The sequence below is a fragment of the Capra hircus genome, chromosome 7, assembly GCF_001704415.2.
Source record: "Capra hircus breed San Clemente chromosome 7, ASM170441v1, whole genome shotgun sequence".
NCBI classification, from domain to species: Eukaryota; Metazoa; Chordata; class Mammalia; order Artiodactyla; family Bovidae; genus Capra; species Capra hircus.
This window is the reverse complement of record NC_030814.1, coordinates 58799505-58820937: the sequence shown is the minus strand read 5'-3', so window position 1 is coordinate 58820937 and position 21433 is coordinate 58799505. Positions and strand designations below refer to the sequence as shown.

Sequence of the window (21433 nt, the reverse complement as noted above, 5' to 3'; positions counted from 1 at the left end):
TCAGATGATCTTATGTCTTCTCTTCCTATCCAGGTCTCTAACTCTTAAAATACACTATATGAAGAATTGTATTTCTCTTCAATATTGTTTCAAAAGTTCTCTACCTTGAGACCTGGCTATACTGCCGCATTTTAGAAGTAGATCAAAAATGTCTTTAAAGAGTTACATACAGTGGTATTATTTGGTGCTCGTATATATATTAAACTATATATATTAATCTAGATTTTTCATCTTAAAAGTGGTATTGAATGAATGGACTGCAACAATATAGATGACTATCACAAATATTATATTGAGTGAAAGAAGCCAGGCACAAAAAGTTCACTGTATGATTTCATTCATATAAAGTTCAAAACCTAAAATCAGTTTGGAAGTCAGGATAGTACTTATCATTGGAGGGGTAGGCAGTGACTGAAAGAGTACACAAAATGGGGCTTCTAGTATGTGGATAATCTGTTTCTTGATCTGGGTGCTGGTTACACAAGTGTGTTCACGTTAAGAAATATTTCAAACTATACACCTGTGATTTTTGTACTTTTTTATGTCTACGTTGTACTTCAGAAATGTTTCAAAAATCGTATTGTGTGAACTGGCTTTGCTAAGATTGGTTTTTATTTTTCTTTGAAGGTGCTAATGTGAATAGGGCTACAGCCAATAATGATCATACAGTAGTGTCACTGGCATGTGCAGGAGGTCACCTGGCAGTGGTGGAGCTACTCTTGGCTCATGGGGCTGACCCTACTCATCGTCTCAAGGTATTCTACTTCAAAATAAGGAGATTATATATCATTATTAAAATATATTTCAGATATTGTAGTGCTTAATATTATTAATATTCATTACTGTTTAAGTTTTGATTTTATATGAGCTAAGAAACTAAATGTGTTTAGTAATCATATTATTAAAAGAAATTGACAATTAATTACAATATCAATTTTTCTCAGGATGGCTCAACAATGCTCATTGAAGCTGCAAAAGGTGGTCATACTAATGTTGTTTCTTATCTTTTGGATTATCCAAACAATGTTCTGTCAGTTCCCACCACAGATGTATCTCAGCTTACCCCACCTTCTCAAGATCAATCTCAGGTAATATAAAATAGAACTTAAACTTATAAATATTCTTCAAATTGGAAATTTTTGTTTAAAATAGTCTTAGATAAAATGGGCTTATTTCTCTTTTAAAATTTGAATGAATCTTGTCCTAAATTCTTTTGAAATTTTCTTGAAAAGTACATGGAAATTTTTTAATTGTCTTTATTTATTGAAACTAGTGTTTGGTTTAAAAAAAAAATGAACACTTAATACCATATAAGTATTCCAAGTTGTCCTTTTATTCAGCTAGGTCTTTAGGGTTGTTAACCAAGAGAAAGCTCTTCCCTTAGTACCTCCCAAGAGTGTTAATTATTCTGGTTGTTTTTATTCAGTTGTTAAGTCATGTCCAACTCTTTGCGACCCCATGAGCTGTAGCATGCCAGACTCCTCTGTCCTCCACAAACTCCTGGAGTTTGCTCAAACTTACGTTCATTGAGTTGGTGACGCCATCTAACCATCTTATCCTGTGCCACCCGCTTCTCCTTTTGCCTTCACTCTTTCCTAGCACCAGGATCTTTTCCAATGAGTCGGCTCTTCACATCAGGTGGCCAGAGTCTTTTTGGCTTCAGCAGCAGTCCTTCCAGTGAATATTCAAGGTTGATTTCCTTTAAGATTGACTGGTTTGATCTTGTAGTCCGAAGGACTCTTAAAAGATATCCTGGAAATACCTTTTCTAGAGATATCCTAAAGATAGCTACTCTTATCAACCAGGAAAGTCTGAGTGATATATGCACCAAAAATTCATTAATTTTTAAACCTACCTAAAAATACAGAGAGAATGTAGAGAGTATAATAAGTATACAAAGTTCAGTGATGTCTCAAGTTCTTTTCTACAACGGTATCCTGAGAACTGCTAAAATACACTAATTTGGGAAATGTGTTGGATTTTTTTCTTTTGACCCTATAGAATTTGAACAAGGGTAAATTGGTCAGTTGAATATGTTACTTTTACTTCTAGCTATAATTGAAACCAGCAAGGCTGTCTCCTTAACAAGAGGGTGATATTAATTCCATTTAGTTTAAATCATGGACTATGTGTAGATTGCCTGAATTTGCCCTATCAGTATTCTCAGAAATTATTGCTTGGTAAACAATGCTGCTGCTCCTTCTTTTTCATCTTCCTTTCCCTCTTCTTCTTCTTTTAAAGAAACAAAAGTTAATTTGGTGGTATATGAAGAAAATCTAAAACAAGATCTCTGTTTCATTTGCTGGTATATGAAGAAAATCTAAAACAAGATCTCTGTTTCATTTTTGGCCCTTTGTTTTATTCTTTGGTCTGAGGTCATTTTTTTCTGAGTTGATTTTTTAGGTTCCACGTGTGCCAATGCATACACTCGCCATGGTTGTACCTCCTCAGGAACCTGACAGAACTTTACAGGAGAACTCTCCTGCTGTTTTAGGAGTACAAAAAGGTTAGTTCTTGAATTATTTTCTTTAAAATGGGCATTTTTATCACCCAATGTGTGAATTCATAAAGATACTTTCATGGTACATGGTTACTGTATATCTAGAATTGAGGTAGGTAATTCTGACAAATGCTAATCATCTTATATACCATTTAAAATAGAAAAGACAGAAGTACTAGGAAAATGATTTATTAAAATGGTAACATACTTCTAGGTGTAGTTTTCATCTGGCACTGCCAACAATAAGCATATACCAAGCACTTCATTATATTTAAGTAGCAAAAATGTATCAGGCATTCATTTTTCATTTCACAATGCTTTAAATAATACTATAATATGAGGAATGAAAATATGTGTTTGCTGTCAGTCAAGTCCTAGTATCATTGATGCAATTCAGTGAATGTCAATTTAAGAATTATATTTAGTTTCTTTCATGAAATCCATTTCACTGAATGGATTAACATCGGTCAGTATGTGAACATAGACAAATAACTATTAAAAAGTATATGAATAACAGTCAAGTGGAATATTGAGGAGGATACACTGTTTAAAGGACTCAAGTTTATGAGCTCTGTTGTTTTTCTCCTATATTTTCATTTGTAGATATACAGTACCTTCACTTGATAATCATGTATGGTTTTCATATCTGAGTTCTCTGAAGTAAATAGGTAGTATGTAAAGTATTAAAAACTATTACAGATAAAACCAACTTATAAGCATATTTCATTCATTATATGACAAGTTCTAGATGTTTGAAATCATAATCAAGTGTGTAAGTATGTTAGAGTATTGAGTGCCTTTACCAAGGATTACTTCATTTCTAAACTAATAATTTCAAAAATAAAAAACCTGTAGTCTCTCTGACTTAAGCTAATTCTTGCAGTTTTCCATTGGCTACCGAGCTATTCTAACTTCAGAAAATGAAGACTGCTATTTTTAGTCTTAAGAAATAGAAAGCAAATTAAGCATGTAGTTGTTAAGAATCTGAGGATCCTAACTGGCTAATAGACTTTAGTAAAGTATTTGAACCTAAAAGCCTCAGTTTTTGTTGTTTTTTCGTTTGACTATATCCCATAGAGGACTGTAGTAACTTTGACTAGGGAAATTCAGTACTAAGTAAGAAATAATTGAAAAAATATTTATTGACACAGAGCCACAGAATAAACAAGAAATGAGCTAGGAAGGACACAGTATGTATAGAAAGGAAGTAAAACATTTTAAATTTAGATCTACTATGTAAGTCAACTGAAATGTTTGGGTCATGATTTCTAAGTTGATACTCAAGTGGGTAATCATATTTTTGCTTACTGAAATATCTTCTTATACTTAGTATCTACTTATTTTCTTCACTTTGATGTTTTATTACTTACTGAATAGTATTAAACTGAACCTACCTTTTACGGAATCTTTCATTTTACAAAATTATTAGGGAAGGAAAAATTAACACTTGTAATTGGCATTTGCTATTGCCAGATACCAAGTGGTATTGCCAACCCCAACATTTATTTTTGCAGGATGAAGGTGTAATAATGCATTGTGTTTGAGTGCACCATAGAATATTATATGACTATAAATTAGGAAAAGTAAATTGATGATGTAAAAGTACACCTGTGTGGAGAGGAAAAGCTATCTTATTTATTAAAGATATATTATTTTCTCCTTAATTTTTCTTCCTAAAATTTCTCACTTATGTCTCTGGAGAAGTTCCTTTGAGTGATGAGTTTGCTGTTTGATCCTTTTGTTTTTGTTTTTTCTAAGTCCATAGATATCTGCATTGCATATGTAGCTAGGGGTGGAGAGAGGATTCTTATTCTCTAGGACTCTTTTCTTCTTAGCAATCATCTTTTCAAGTTTATAACATGTTACTCCTATCTGAAGTCTTTATGCATATTTGCATCCTTTTAAAATATATTCATGCCCATAAGTCTTACCCAGGTATTTTTTTATATATTCTACTCAAACATTCTTCTTTCATGTGCACCATTTGTCCAGGCTTCATCCATCTTGACTATAGTCTCCTGGTTTAAGCAACTAATTTCACTTATCCATTGTTAGTTTTCAAAGATTTGAGATCCTAGATGACATTGATAGAGGCCTCAGAAACACCTTTATTAAAAAAAAAAATGAAGCTGGGTAAGAGTGATATGCTCAGTTTCCTAGCATTGTTTAGCTTTATCATCTATAGTTATGAGTACACTTGGGAAAGGATATATAAGTAATATCAAACCTTTGTCTTTCTATATTTAATTTTTAAATAAATTTATTTATTTTTTTTTGGCTGCACTGAGTCTTCATTGCTGCACATGAGTTTCTTTAGCTGTGGTGAATGGGGGCTCCTCTCTAGTTGGTGGTGTGCAGGCTTCTCATTGCAGTGCCTTCTCTTGTGATACACAAAGCTTAGTTGCCCAAATAGGAATTAAACCCATGTTCCCTGCATTGACAGGCAAATTCTTAATCACTGGACCATCAGGGAACATTGGTTCCCAGGGGCCACCACCACCCAAATTTAATTTTGTAAAGAAATTTGTTGACTGAAGCCACTTCTTGCATGTAATTTATTTGTAGTAACTGATTCTACTGAGATCCTTAATTGTGAGTCTGATGATTCCATGTAGTTGTATAGCTTAGAACTAACTAATCTATTGTAAAACATTAAAATGATATCAAGATAAAAAATGCACTTCTTTTGTGTGCACCTCAGTTGCTCTTGAGGAGTCATTTCTTTTCTCTGAATTCCTGTGGTACTTTATTGGATCTTCCTTCTGTTTGTGGTAACTCCTGTACCTTCACTTCCCCTTGGAACTTCAAGTATGGAAGGTTGAGTTAATCATACTTAATGTCATCATGGTTCCTATCTTGTTTTACTTTATTCCTTTTTATCCCTCTCCACACCCATGCTTCCCCTTAGGCAGTCCTTCTAATGTGTTTAATTTGTAGATTTTTTTGTTCTTACAAGTTCTTATAAAATGTTCACTTCTTTATGTATATTTGAATTTATGCAAGTGATATTATGCTGTATGTCCTGTTTGGTTTTTACTTTTTTCATTTAATATTTTTTCAATAGTATTTTTATTTATTTATATTTTGCTGTACTGGATCTTCTTTACAGTGTTCAGGCTTCTCACTGAGGTGGCTTCTTTTATTGAGGAGCACAGGCTCAAGGTGCACAGACTTCAGTAGTTGCAACATGTGGGCTTGGTAGTTGTGGTGCATGGACTTAGTTGCCGCACAGCATGTGAGATCTTCCTGGACCAGGGATCGAACTCATGTCCCTTGCTGTAAGGCAGATTCTTAAACACTGGACTACCAGGGAAGCCCAACACTGTTTTTAAGATCTATCCATATGTCAGCCTCTAGATTGTTTGTACCTGTAGCATAGTGTTTATCCTGTATATCCTGTTTTTCACTTGTCCTTTCTCTCAGTGATGATACCCAGATTGTTTCTCATTCCCCACCAACACTGACAATGCTATGGTGAAAATTCTGGTACAGTCCCTTTATGGATCTGTGTGAGAATTTCTTTGGGATAAATTCAGGAGCAGAATTGCCTGTCATAGAAATGCATAATGTTTATCTGACAAAGTACTATGAATTCATTCTCTAGAATGCTACAGCAGTTTACACTCCCACCAACAATTTGTAAGGTTACTATATTTTACACCCCATTGCATTTCCATACCTGCCAATGCTTCAGTTTGTACATTTTTATCTCCCCTTTTAGACTGTAAGCTCTTTGAGGGCAGGGTTTATGTTGCTCGTCTTTGTATGGTCCACTGTGGCTTGCTTGTACTAGCTGTTAAATATTTGTTGAATAAATTAATAAATGCCAGGATAAGAATATAGATTATTTTGAAGGCAAGAGAAAATTATTAAGAATTTTTAAGCAGAGTAACATTGTGTTTAAAGAGGATGTTTAAGAACTTAAGAAGTAGTATTCTAAATTGTAGGGAAAAGATTGAAAACAAAAATATACATGAAAAGTAAGCATTAGGTTAACATACTGCTTTATATCCCTGAGTTGTTTATTGGAGTAGGTAACATAAAAAGTTCTCAGTTTAATAGCAAAGCATTAAAATTATATAGAAAAAGTATATGTATAGTAAATGAGGTTGAATATTCCTCTGGAAAATTTACTAGTAATATTCTCTAGTAGATTTCCATTAGTAATCATGGCAGTATGGATTTACATTTGCCCAAATTTAATAATATCTTTTCACATATAACTGCATATAGTAAAAGCGGTTGATTTAATCTGTTGGCATATAACACAGATACTCTTATTTTTGGACACTTGCTTAACCTTGGTCCAGTTGTATGTCATTCATTATTTTCCTTTGGCCATTATTTTTGTTTCCCAGTGGACTAATTGTTTAGACACAAAAATGATTAATAGAATTAAACTGATTTCTATAGTAAACCAAATATTTGACAAGTATATATCCACCTCATTTTCTCACTTCCAGTAAAAAATAAAGGCCACGTTCCATGCTCTCTCTGTATCATAGTTTCCTATTGGAAACGTTTTTAATTAATGGAGGAAAAGTGAAAGTTGAAGTAGGATAGAAACCACACCAAAGAGATAGATGGTAACTTCACCTATGTTCCTAAATATTAATTTATGATATCACTCAGTGCTACCAAATGAATAGATTTATTTATTTCTCTCTGACAGTACAAGATGTTTGAGGAAGAAGGAGTTCTTTTATATTCTGACATCTTAAGCTGCCACTTTCCTACATACTGAAAACTTTGTTGCTAAAAGGACAGTCGTTTAACATTCTCTCCTTTTCCTTCAAATTGAAGGAGTTGCTTCAGCTTCTAGGAGTAATTTGTTTTTCACCAACTTGACTTATTCACGATATTATAGCTTTATTAATGCTTTGATGTGTATCTAGGCAATCGCACACTTCTGTGGTTACTGATATTCAGTCATTGGATATTTGTAGAAGAACTGCCTTTTGTGCATTAATTTCACCATCCTCTGCTTTTCCTGCTGCCTAAATTTTGGGCTTTTCGTCTCATTTTCAGTTAAATAAGTTACTCTTTTTAATCTTCTGCTCTTTGTATTTTATTTAACAAGTTAGAGCCATTTCTTTCTGTTCCTATTCTCAAAATTCTTGTCTTATTTTGGATCTTACTAATTATATAAGATTTTAAATCTGAGAATGTCCAATGTGGTCATAATTAATTACCAGTCTTAGTGTTGAACTCTTAACCTAGTTTTCTTAATCTTAAATACAAATTACATAGGAACTATACAAGGGTGTTTTAAAATAATGTTGGAGGAGCTTGCGGAACTTAAGAATTTACTCTGCTGATGTCATTGAATTTGTTACACAACTGAAAATTTCCTTGCTGAGCTTGCAGATTCTGTGGCAGTTAAACTCCTTTTTCCTACCATTAATTGTCATGAGGTACAAGTAAAGCAAACCATGGTTTCCTATATAATCTTAAGGAAATAGGTAGAAAATTATCTTACAAGCTAACAGCTTTTGCTCTTTAAGGATAAAGTCTCTTCCCACCACTTTGCTCAGATAGAAATACAAAATTGAATATGGGTAATTATCATAGTGATTTTGGAACTATGGTTGTAAGACCTTGTTAAAGACAGTATCTAGGGGAAAATCTGTCAGGCTTTTTATGATAATAGCATGTTGCAGTTATTTGAGCTACCTACAGTTTTGAGTTCTAACAAAGAAGCAGTTAAATCTCTGATTTTTTTGTCCAGTAGTTTTGTCAGTCTCTGGCAGTTCAGAGAAAATAAACATCTAAAGGATTGGTTTTTTTTTTCCTTTTGGACCTAGGAATCATTTTGAATGCATTGGATGAGCTAGTTTCTAAAACTCTGAAGTTACATATGTTATTCATATATATTGACCACAATCCTTGAGAATAGACAACTATTTTTCACCTAGTCTTTTTTTAAACAGCTTTAATATTGCTTAATTTTTATACCATAAAATTCACTCATTTAAATGTATAATCCAATGACTTTTAATAAATTTACAGAATTGTGTAATCATCACCTCCATCTAGTTTTGGATCCATCACTCCAAAAAAATCTCTCATGCTTCTTTGTGATCAGCCTGCATTCTCACCACTATAATCCAGGCACCACTATTGTCCTTAGCTGTCTCTCTAGATTTGCCTTTTCTCTATAGATTGTACAATATATGGTCTTTTGTGCCTGGACTCTTCACTTAGCATAATGTTTTCAAGGTTCACCCATGTTGTAGGATATATCAGTAGTTTGTTCCTTTTTACTGTAGAATAGACCCAATTCTTCAACTGGCCTCAAAGTGGTTATTATATATTTCTTCCATTATATGTCCATGTTAGGATTATTAATATTGATATTATTTTGACTTTAGGGAATAAGTTTAAGTGTGACTGAAAACCTTCACTTAAATGTATAATTATTTCATTTTTAATGTACACTACCAATATGAGTACTCCTGTATGGGAAGTCTGATTTTCTCCCAGGTAATGTTCATTGTTTCTCTCATAGATTTTTATGTGAAGTGTTTACTTAAACTCAGAATAATTGTCCTTTGTAATATAAGTTTAATACAGTGTTCAGGTAGTGAACTTAAACACTTATGGAAGTGTTTGACTTAGTTAATGAACAATTTAGAAGGTTATATCTTAAAAAAAGAAGGTTATATCTTAATTAATTTCAACCTATATTTTAAAGTAATAAAAGAAACATTTTGCTAATTTGAAAAACACTTTTCCCCACTTTGATCTACAAGTTATAATTTCTTGCAGTAATCTGTATGTACACAGTTAACATTGTAAAAAGAAAAATTGGGCAGTTAAGCTAACATTTATGATACCCTCAACATTATTTTGGTTCTGCTTTAGATTTTAAGTTCTTTAGAAAGTCCAATTTAATAAGCAGAATTTTGAGATTCTTTCCTCTTTGATTTTCCTTTTCTCCCTACCCCTGTCTTGTTTTCCAAAATCATCCAGTCCTAAATATTGCATTTATTAAATTTAAAAAAGTCACATTTTTTTGAATTGGCAACATCCCTGCTTGTGCTATGTAAAATCGAAGAGTCTCGTCATTAGCTACAACTGGTGTGAATCTTTGAGCGTTCGTCTGCAGCGCTAGTTATGTGGGTTTGGGAGGGAGGATGTGGGTGGCGGGGGGTTGGGGTGGGGGGAGGGCAGGAATTTTTTTTTTTCTTTCTTTCTTCTTCTTTTTTTATTTTTTTTAGCATGGCACATTTTCAAACATTTTTCATGTGCTTAGGTACATCCAAGCAGAAGTCCAGTTCCCTGCAGGTAGCAGATCAGGACGTACTGCCACCTTTTCACCCATACCAGCCTTTGGAGTGCATAGTAGAGGAGACTGAAGGAAAACTGAATGAACTGGGACAAAGAATTAGTGCTATTGAAAAAGCACAGCTTAAATCATTGGAGTTAATTCAAGGTGAACCTCTGAACAAAGATAAGATAGAAGAACTTAAAAAGAACAGAGAAGAGCAAGTCCAGAAGAAGAAGAAAATACTGAAAGAACTGCAGAAAGTGGAAAGGCAGTTGCAGATGAAAACACAGCAGCAATTTACCAAAGAATATCTGGAAACCAAAGGTCAGAAAGACACAGTATCTCTACACCAGCAGTGCTCTCATAGAGGAGTCTTCCCAGAAGGGGAAGGAGATGGTAGTCTCCCAGAGGATCACTTTTCAGAGTTACCTCAGGTTGACACAATCTTATTTAAAGATAATGATGTTGATGATGAGCAACAGTCTCCACCATCGGCAGAACAAATTGATTTTGTCCCAGTCCAGCCTTTATCATCTCCACAGTGTAACTTTTCCGGTGAATTAGGTTCTAATGGGACAAATTCTCTTGAACTTCAGAAGGTATCAGGTAATCATCAGATTATAGGACAGCCTCAGATTGCTATTACTGGACATGATCAGGGGCTGTTAGTGCAAGAACCAGATGGACTAATGGTTGCAACTCCAGCCCAGACGCTTACCGACACTCTTGATGACCTGATAGCAGGTGGGTTAAGAAATATACCTGTAATAATTTCTCTTTAATTTTTGTTCTCAACTTCTTTACACAACTTTCCAAAAACACCAACTTGGTATTTTTCCTTTTTAGAACTATGTTTATAAAATCATTTCTTGAGGTGTTTTGGAAGTGACTTTAACTAAACTCAACAGCATTAAAACACAAAAGTGTGCTTTCCCTCTTCTTTTTCATTATTTGCAAAAGCAAAGAAATAACGTTGTCATGATCCTTTATTTTAGACCTTTGGTATCAAAATCACCTTGTCTCATATCTTGGGTAGGAGATCTCAAAGTAGAATTTCTTTGCAGGCTTTAGAGATAATCATATAAGATTAGACATTTAATTTTCCTATTGGTGATTTTCATATTTGGAAATCAGAACTCTAAATCACATTGCTTTTTCTTTATGGTTTTATTAGATCAATTTAATTAAAAGGGATAATTAAAAGGAATATTCAGAAAAAAAACTTAAGCATTCCATATTGTTAAAATATGTGTGATTAGAAGATCTAATGTACATTGAAAGTATTATCCATTTGATAATGATTTGGAGATTGGGCTTTTTGTAGTAACTGTCTTGATGAAAGCACACAGACATCACACACACACTCAAACACACACAGACAGAGGTAATCACCAAAGCAAAAAAGAGACCAGCCTTATAAACTTAAAGTATATGTTTCTGTTTATTGTTGTGTGGAAAATTACAACTAGATATGAAATGAGGTGCACAAGTTTACTTTCCCTTTCATTGTCCTTGCAGCAGTGGGAAAACAGTGCAATTAATCATTTACCTTCCTAAAGATGGCTGGTGAATGTATCACCTCCATGAGAGCGCAGTTCAGAAATGCAGCCAGAATGGCTGTTGACAGTGGATGAAGACCAAGAACTAAGATGTAGCTGGAGTGATATTCAAAGGCAGGCCAGTCCTCTGTCTCTTGATTGCAACATTTTTTTTCTTTACTGTTGTCTGTTTCTTCTTGTCATATTCTCCTCCCCTCCTCTCATCCCAGTTATGCTTTCCCAGTTTCCTTTCTTCTTCTGTGAGCCTTTAGTCTTCCTAATCTTTACTGAATCTTTTAAATGTGGAATAAAATTACTTAATTCAGGAATTTTATTGGGCATGTGTATGACTTCCAGTGTTTATTGTAAAGAGTGCCTTTGAGGCTCCTCTGATGTAATAGGTATCGCTGTGCAGAGGAGGAATGTCTTAGTTTTCGTAAAGAAAATTAAAATGCTAGGAAATGTTTTAAGGAGTTAGATTCTTTATTCTTTAATTTTATTTTTTATATCTTCAGCCCATAGCCACTTCACTCAGATTAACTTTGTGTTATTAGCATTGCAAGTTGTTATAAATACTGAATAACTTTATAGTTCATTTATGGTTCTGATTTCTAATTTGGTTAAAGCAGATATTGGAGTGTAAAGTATGATTAGGATTAATAATAATGAAACTCATGACCTGGAAGGAACATTTTTAAGACTTAGGGTTCTATAAATAGCATCATAATCTTCCTAATTAAGTACTCCATTTGCAGTTATGAAACCCACATTACTGATCAGTTTAGTTTCTTGGAACTTAGGACCTGTCCTTTTATTTTTAAAGAATGGAGAAAACATGTCTAAAGGGTACTTGTAGGTGTTAACTTTATGGAAGTATTTAAGGCTGTTTCTTGTAGAAGAGGTCAAATTCTGTTTATTCCACCGAAGTATTTGTTAAATTGAAGTGACCTTTTATAAAGTTCACATGAAGCTTCAAAAAATCAGTTTAGAAAACATCTTTTAATTATATTTAACATTAATCTAAATGAATAAAATTTAATTTCTTTTAGACATTAATGTCTCGTGACACAGTTGGCCCACCATATTGTACAATATTCTTTTGTTAATAAGCTTTAAAGTACAAATCTGTCAATACATTAAAAATTATATGTGGTGTAGCTTGTGGGATCTTCATTCCCTGAACAGGGATCAAACAAACCCTGGCACCCAGCAGTGAAAGTGCAGAGTCCTAACCACTGGATTGCCAGTGAAGTGAAGTGTTAGTTGCTCAGTCATGTCCAATTTGTTGCAACCCCATGGACTGTAGCCTGCCAGGCTCTTCTGTCCAGGGAATTCTCCAGGATTGCCAGGGAATTCCCAAAAATTACCTTTATTTAAAAGCTTTTCATATTTTTGAAGCTTATATTTTAAAATATATAGCAAAAAGGAAGACTTGCCTCAAAATTTAAAATATTATTAAGTCTGAATTATTCTTAATTTCTTAATTGAAGGTGAAAAAAATTAAATAAGGATGAATTAGGTAAATACCTAGTTCCATGATTATATGATGTTACTATGTCAATAAAATTATAGATTAGGCCAAAGATGTAATTAATTTTACCTATATCAAATCTAGTTATCATGCCTTTATATGATATCATGCCTTATTAATAAAAGAGAATACATCTTACAATTTTACTTTAGATAATAGCAGTAAGTTTTACTCTTAGGAGGGTTTTTTTTTGTTTTGTTTTTCCCAGCACGCCAGGCATGTGGGACCTTAGTTCCCTGACCAGGGATTGAAACCACACCCCCAGCATTGAAAGGCAGAGTCTTAATTAACCACCGAACCACTGGGGAAGTCCCAGGATTTTTTTTTTAACTGCTGTTCTATCTCAAAATTTTGTCATGAAAGCGAGTTAGTTAGATACATAATTTATTAATGTCATAACTTCACTAGTTGACTGACAGCAGTTTAGTATGTAGTCTTAGATGTATCATACTTTATGTAGTCCCAACCAGAATATATGTTTACTCTCGAATTGGAAACATGGTTCTTCAGGTCCATTTCTTCCGAAAGTAAGTGCTGGGCTTTTGAAGTTATCATAATAGCAAGTGATTCTCAGTTCAGATGTCTAGAATAAAGGTCTGAAAATAAACAGCAGTTTAAAGAAATTCAAAATAGCTTGACCATTGAACAGTTCTAGAAACATCTAGCAAAATTTTCATTCTTAATATATAAAGTTCCTTAGTTAAAAAAAAATCAAGTAATATCTCTTTATTTACATTTATTGAGTGCTTGCCATTTACCAAGCTCAGTGCTAAATGCTTTTATATATGCAATTTCATGAGCTGTTTAATAATACTAGAAAATAAGTCCATTTCCCATCTATTTTTCTGTTGAAAACTGAGGCTAATGGAAATTAAATTGCTAGTTAAATGTTGAGATTCAAACTCAATTCAGCCAGATTTAAGAACCTTAGATATAATATGCATGCATTTGATTCAACTGGAAGTTCTGAGTTTATATTTAAGATATTATTTTCTTAGAATTCTAAATTGTATCAAATAACAATTTCCCTTGTTATTTTTATGTTTAGATATGATTTGTATATAAGGTTTAATACAGTTTTGTGACTTTAGAACATTGTTAATGTTGTTGGCATCTTCATAGGCTCTCAACACATTCCAATTCAAAAGTATCTTGCTTTAAGCAATCCGGTGATAGTCAATTTAGGTTTTAGAATGAAGTAATTGGAAAATTATCTTTGAGGGAATTTATAATAAAATATCTTTAAGTAATAATTTCTTCTAGTAGATGTTAATATTTTATTTATAGATTGTTATTTATATGGAAATATTTAATACAGTTACTGTTACCTAAATTGGATTACAGTGATTTAATGTCTTAAGACCTTGCAACATTACTATCTTCCATATTGCCTACAAAACTGTCTTAAATTTTATAAAGAATTAAGTAAAGTATCACCCCATTTTAGGATAGTACATGAATTTAATTCTAATTATGTAGTGACTTTCATGATAATCTGTTTTGGTCATTTTCAGAGACATTTTGTTCAGACGTAGGAAGCATTTTAGGATTTTTGAAATTGTCATAGTCCTGGTATAATTTTATCTTAATAAATCCTTTATTCCACATATACTTTTAAAATTTTTGCTATTTTCTAATTTTATCTTTAGAACTTTTCATATGTAATTAATCCTTTTAAAGTCACTTCTGTGGAATGTTTCTGGTTGTCATTATTATAAGGAGGAAAAAATGTTTCTAGGATACTGTTGTACCAAAGTGTACAATCAACGTAGTAACACTTTTTTGATAATAGAGCTGTTAAATGTACAAAAGTATTTTTTAAAAACCAACTCTGTAAAAAAAGTCTTTTATACCATCACATTCTGACATAGCACTCTAGTCAACTATTTAAATTTTTTTGAATATCTGTTTTTCATAGTCACAAAAAGAGATAGCATGAATAAACAAATTTAACAATGATAGAAAAGTAATTTTTTATTAACATATGTTAATGATTATGAGAGTGTTGTTAAAATCTTAGTGTTACAAAGGTGCTATATATCAAAGTTTAGTGTCTTGTTTCTGGAACTTTTTTCCAATCTTATCAGCTGTTTTGAGGGGGGCAGCAAAATACTATGTGCTTTTAATTCATCCAGTGACAGATTTTTAAAGCTTTGTTTTCATCATGCACATTCTTGTAAGGCCAAACAAATGTTTATAATCATTTTTATTTATAACCATATGGCTAAATATTTATGTGTATATTTATGTGGTAACAGAAGCTGCAGAAATTCATATGATCAAGATGATTCTATATATATTGGTTGGGAGGAGGGAGGGACAGCTCATGTAGTAATGTCCTTAAAATTTGCTATTATTTATGAAGAAGTAGCATACTACACTTAATCTTTCATACTTGTGGTCATAAGTATCCTTGATTGGGATTCAGCCATATCAAAATTCTAGAGAGAAAACATTCTCCAACCGTTGAAATGCTTACATTTTCCTTTATGACTTATGTGTTTTTGATTGACTTTTAGCATGGGTAAGAGGAAGTTAATTGCCATCACTGAAATTTTGTTGTCTTTTTCTATATTATTGATTATATATTTTTTCTGAATTTTTTCTTTCTTGAGTGAATTGTAATGTTTTATTTTTCAATGCAGTGATTGATAGTACTGAAGTCCTATAAAATATGTGATAATTACATATATTGGGCACTTACCATACCAAACACTGTGTTAAATGCTTTTTATACATTATCTCACAGACAGTTCACAATATCCCTCTGAGATGTGTCCTGTTTCCCCCTCCATGGGGCAAACTTGTCTTGTATGAAAGAAAAGAAATATGCAGAGCCACAAGGATATAATTTCATTTAATTCAGTTTCAGACACTAGATTTTGAGGTCCCAAATAAAAGTTCCAGTGTTCATTTTTAAAGCAGTTTGATTTTCAGACACTGATTATTTTTGCAACTTTTCAGAGTAAATATTGAATTTTAAAAATACATACTCTCTGCTATTTATGAGAGAGATACTCTAACTTGTTCTTTCCCTTCTTCTACATCTTCTTTCTATTTTTCTTCTTCTTTTTTAAAAATTTGCATTATTTTCAGGATATTTTTATCTAATTGCCTTTTTCAAACTAAGATTTACAATTCCTTTTTTTTAATTGGAACTATTTTCTTCCTATTGGCCCTGCAAAAGGCTGCTATTTCTTCTGTATTCACTAAATGCCAGGTACCATGCTCAGTATTCTATTCCCAACAAACTTATATTTATCATCCCATTTTACACATAAGGAAATTGAGATTCTGAGAGTTTAAATTACTTGCCCAAGATCAGAAAGTCATTGGTAGAACTGGGATTCAAACATATGTCCATCTGACTGAAAAGCTTGTGATCTGACTACTACATTGTATTACTGCTATAGAATTTTCTGTTTTCTGTGTTTTTCTGTATACAAATGACTTTACTCTCTAAAGTAGAATTCAGCAATATGAATATTGTTTTTCAGCTGTGAGTAGCAGAGTGCCCACTGGCTCAAACAGCTCTTCTCAAAACATAGAATGTCTTACACCTGAACCCTGTTCTCAGTCTCCAAGCAATGTGGCTTCCCAGTCTATACCCCCTGTGTATCCTTCAGTTGACATTGATGCACATGTAAGTAGACTGCTTTATTTATATTTATTTTTTGCACATTCCAATTTTCTTTGGAAAGGAAAAGATTCATTGTACATTAATTGTGGAAATTAACATTATTTGCTCTTCAATCAATAACCCCACCATAAACAGAAAAAAGTTTAATTCTTTTTTTTTCCTTTTCCTAGACTGAGAGCAATCATGACACTGCATTAACCCTAGCTTGTGCAGGTGGCCATGAAGAACTTGTATCTGTACTCATAGCACGAGATGCTAAAATTGAACACAGAGACAAAAAAGGTAAGAAGTGTTAGAAATAAAATCTTGGGTGTCAGAAAACAATTTTTTTTTTCACTGTGGGTAAGTAGTTCCTGGACTAGTCAGTGGGTTATCATATTTCAGTTAAGTATATCCAGATTTGTTCATCTACAGAGCCAAATTATTATTCAGAAATTCAAAAATTATAGATCATCCGGGGAAGTACAGCAAGTTGTGTTTGCTTTTTCCTTGGTCCAAAAGTAGAGCATAGAAAGGTATCAAAGTTTATTATGCTTATAAGCTTGAATAGTTTTCTTTGACTTAGCATTTTCTTTTTATCAAGTATTTATGGGGTTTTGTCAGTAACAAATTAGGGTTTAAAGCAGTTTTATGTTAAATGATTTTAGGTATCTGTCCTAAAGACTTCTTCTATTGTGAGAATTAAAAAACAGTGGCTTAATAAGTAAAAAACACAAATTTGACTGAGATTTTTATTTTCTGATTTAGGTTTCACACCATTGATCCTGGCAGCAACAGCAGGACATGTTGGAGTTGTTGAAATCCTTTTGGATAAAGGTGGAGACATAGAAGCACAATCTGAACGAACTAAGGATACTCCTCTTTCATTAGCATGTTCTGGTGGACGTCAGGAAGTATGCTGATGTTTATTTTCACTTTGTAAACACTTTATTTGTATTTTAAATATGCATGTGCTTAGTAGTTTAGCTACATGAATAAAACTTGCATGTGTTTTGAGATCTTTATATTAAATTTAATGAGAATAGTAAATGTCCTTTTAAAGAATCTATTTCTTGCCTTTTTAGGCAAAATAGAAATTCTCTGTATCCTTACATTTATTGAGTCTGAATGGAGCAAAATCCTAACACATGAAATGCAAATTTGTCACTTAATAATTGAAGCGAAAGAGTGACAACTTATTATTTCAGTATAATTAGGATTTCATAGGTCTGAATTCCTTGATATAAAATTGAATTCATTTATTTAGTACTGGGATTTGAATATTTAGTATCTGATTAAAATGTTAGATATTTAGAGAACTTAAAGATCCCATTTCTTTGTGCTTCATTCATTATAAGATGAACCCTTGGTGTAAACTAGATTTCTCTGTTCCTATTTTACTTTGTAGGTGGTAGACTTGCTATTGGCTCGGGGTGCAAATAAAGAACATAGGAACGTGTCTGATTATACACCACTGAGTCTAGCTGCATCTGGAGGATATGTTAATATCATTAAGATTCTGCTTAATGCTGGGGCAGAAATTAATTCAAGGTATCTATCACCTGTTCATTTTATTATTCATGATTAATAAATTATGACCTTGGAGTTAAGTGTTTTCCCCTAAATATTTAGATGCCATTTTTAAGCAAGATAATACTAGAGTTGCAAGGCCAACAATTATTCCTGTGGTAATCAGAGCTTATTTCAGCTAACAGGGTTTTCATTTTAGAAAACTCTTTGTTATATATAGTTAGAAATTTATAGCCTCTGAATAGGGGTTGTGTTTTTAATTGTGAGATTTTCCTAATTATGAGATTTTCTAACTTTGAGACTAAACAAATAAAATCTATTCTTTGGTGTTAGAAAGCTTTCTTTTCACTGAAACTTTTTCATTTTTTATGTTCTCTCTGCTTTTAAAAAAACAACAGGCAACATATTATTTTAATTTTCTGAGCACATTTCCCCCCTTAGGACTGGGAGTAAACTAGGTATTTCTCCCCTGATGTTGGCTGCAATGAATGGACATGTTCCTGCAGTGAAACTGCTGCTTGATATGGGTTCAGATATTAATGCCCAAATAGAGACCAATCGGAACACAGCTCTCACCTTGGCCTGTTTCCAAGGCCGAGCAGAAGTAGTGAGCTTGCTTCTGGACCGAAAAGCCAATGTTGAACATAGGGCAAAGGTAAGCATTTTATAACTTGTTAACTACTTCAGACATATTTCTAATAGAAAGAGCATAATATAGCATAGCACACTCAAATTGAATGTGCTATTTAACATTTTTCTAAGTTAAAATTAGGAAATTCCTGCCCCAGTGCAGGATTGTAGAATAGTGCTATCCAGTGGTCAGTGACACACTGTCACCATTCCTAACTTTATCAAGGACAGCTAAGATCTCCTTTAATGAGACAGGTGCTTTACCATTGGTAAAAATCGCAATCAAAAATTACTTTATAAATTACAAAACTGAAGGAACTAAAATTGAGGCAACTGTAATCTGATTGTAACACATTATGACAATTTCATGACAGTGTAGCATTTAGAAAGTAGGAGTTAGTGTCAGTGTTTATAATTTCTCTTCTTAGAACTATTAGGTACTTAGACCCCCTGAAACACGTAGCTTATGTGTAATTCTTTATAACCAGACAATGGTCAACCTATTAGTCATTTCAAATTGAAAATATCTGAAAATGTCTGAAAAAGTCTCTTATTTTTTTCCCTGATTATCACTTTTTTATTTCTTAAAAGAGACAGTTACTGTCTCATATAGATTTATAACAACAGAGATGTTATGAACTGTTTTTTATTACCATAAGGTAGTATAAGTTAATTTAGTCTAGTATGTCTTAACTGAATCTAACAGTTTTCACTTGCTATTTTAGTAAAGCTTAAGAGTGAATTTTGCTTAGCTCTCTTGGGAGAGAAAATCAGAAATAGAATCAACTTACAAGTCATTGTTTCAGTCCTTTAAAGAAATCAATGTGATTTACCCACATAATTTTTTGGTTTAAACAGACTGGTCTTACCCCCTTGATGGAAGCTGCTTCTGGGGGATATGCAGAGGTTGGAAGAGTTCTCCTAGATAAAGGAGCAGATGTCAATGCCCCCCCTGTGCCTTCATCAAGAGACACTGCTTTAACAATAGCAGCGGACAAAGGTCACTACAAATTTTGTGAGCTCCTGATTAATAGGTAGGTGAATTTTATATTTGTAAAAATTTCCTATGATCCCTTTCACTTTTCAGAGCCTTTACAGTTAATAAAATTGTTTTACTTTATTTGACATTTAAAAGAACAGAGTATTTGCTTGCTACTTTATAAAAGAGAAAAGATAAATTAGAGAAAAAAAGGAAAAGTTAGCCCCTTCTCATAGGAAGCAAGCTATACTAACATTATTTGATTTGTACAGGGGAGCCCATATTGATGTTCGTAACAAGAAGGGAAACACACCACTTTGGTTGGCATCCAATGGTGGTCATTTTGAAGTGGTGCAATTGCTAGTGCGATCAGGTGCTGATGTGGATGGAGCTGATAACCGGAAAATCACACCTCTTATGTCAGCATTTCGCAAGGTAACTTGATGTGGACAAAAATGACAGAATTTGTTTAAAACTACTGAATTTGAAAGTTGAAGTCATAGGAGAAAGATAAATTGGTCTTGAGGAATTGACGCTATTTCTATATACACACCCCTGCTGTCTCTACTCTCTTTGTGGCCAAATCTAAGAGCTGTATGGTAGTTCCCTATAAGCAACTTTGCTGTTAAATAACTTCATATCTTGAGGAGTTTTGTTATATTTATATACATAAAACATGAGATTTCAGGGCAGATATTCCAGGTAGATAGATGTTTAAGAGGAACAAAAACAAGTAGACTCTCATAAAAATTTATTATACCTCCTATATATATTAAGGTTTACTTCTCTGCTGTATATTACAAAGCTGATATGGCTCATGCCAGCCTTAGACCACTCATTTCTACTGCCCTTCCCCTTTGCCCCTTTGCTCACTACACTTCAGCCACTGGCCTAGAAGTCACTAAAATTTTAACTTCCTGAGGCCCTTTGCTCACTGGTTTTCTTTTCCTGAAATATTCTTTCACTTGCTTTTCACCTGGCTCACTTCTCCTCATTCTTTAATGTCCACTCCTTAAATATCATTTCTCTGAAAGTCCTTTCCTAACTTGCAAAATGAAAAGTTTCTCTTGTTCTCTTTTATAGTTCACCATTATTTTTTTATCTCATTTTGTAATTATACATACAAACATGTATTAGTTTTTTAATGCTCCTCTCCCCGGTTAGGGGCTTCCTTGGTGGCTTGGACAGCAAAGAATCTGCCCCAGACCTGGGTTCAATCTCTGGGTCAGGAAGATCCCCTGGAGAAGGAAATGGCAACCCACTCCAGTCTTCTTGCCTGGAGAATGCCATGGACAGAGGGGCCTGGCAGGCTACAGTCCATGGAGTTGCGAAGAATTGGACATGATTGAGTGACTTTCACTTTCACTCCCTAATTAGACTGGAAGATCTATGAAGGTGAAGATTCATGATTGTCTTTTTCACCACTATTTATACCTAGTTGTTCAGCACAGTGCCTGACACACACTAGGTTCTCAGTAAATAACTATTGAATGAGAACAGTGTAAGTTACCTGTCTTTTAAAAAATCTTAAATATTTTTTCCAATTTTTTCTTTGCTTTAAATTGAGATATATTTACATATATTAAAAGTGCACAAATCTAAGATGCTAAGTTTAATGAGTTTTAATAAATGCATATACCTATGTAATCCACATCCCATAAAGATATAAACTACTTCCATAATCCTAGAAACTTTGATCATGCCCATTCTCAGTTAATTCCCTGCCCAAGAGGCAACCACTTTTCTGGTTTTTGCCATTATCAGACTAATTCTTTTTAATTGTTTTGTTTTTTGGCTATACCATGGCATGTGCAAGATTTTATTTATAGTTATCCC

At 33.2% G+C, this 21433-nt stretch overlaps 1 protein-coding gene across 4 annotated transcripts in view; it reads left to right on the top strand.

The window, feature by feature from the left end:
* LOC102175120 (ankyrin repeat and KH domain-containing protein 1) overlaps positions 1-21433 on the top strand; it is a 107708-nt gene that overhangs the window by 68810 nt on the left and 17465 nt on the right. For all 4 annotated transcript variants that reach the window (XM_018050277.1, XM_018050276.1, XM_018050275.1 and 1 more), the window contains 11 exons: positions 628-755; positions 945-1088; positions 2404-2506; positions 9756-10514; positions 16337-16482; positions 16650-16761; positions 17227-17372; positions 17867-18009; positions 18430-18643; positions 19477-19652; positions 19870-20032. In XM_018050277.1, the coding sequence (XP_017905766.1) occupies positions 628-755; positions 945-1088; positions 2404-2506; positions 9756-10514; positions 16337-16482; positions 16650-16761; positions 17227-17372; positions 17867-18009; positions 18430-18643; positions 19477-19652; positions 19870-20032 (2234 nt within the window). The remainder of the gene's footprint in view (positions 1-627; positions 756-944; positions 1089-2403; positions 2507-9755; positions 10515-16336; positions 16483-16649; positions 16762-17226; positions 17373-17866; positions 18010-18429; positions 18644-19476; positions 19653-19869; positions 20033-21433) is intronic.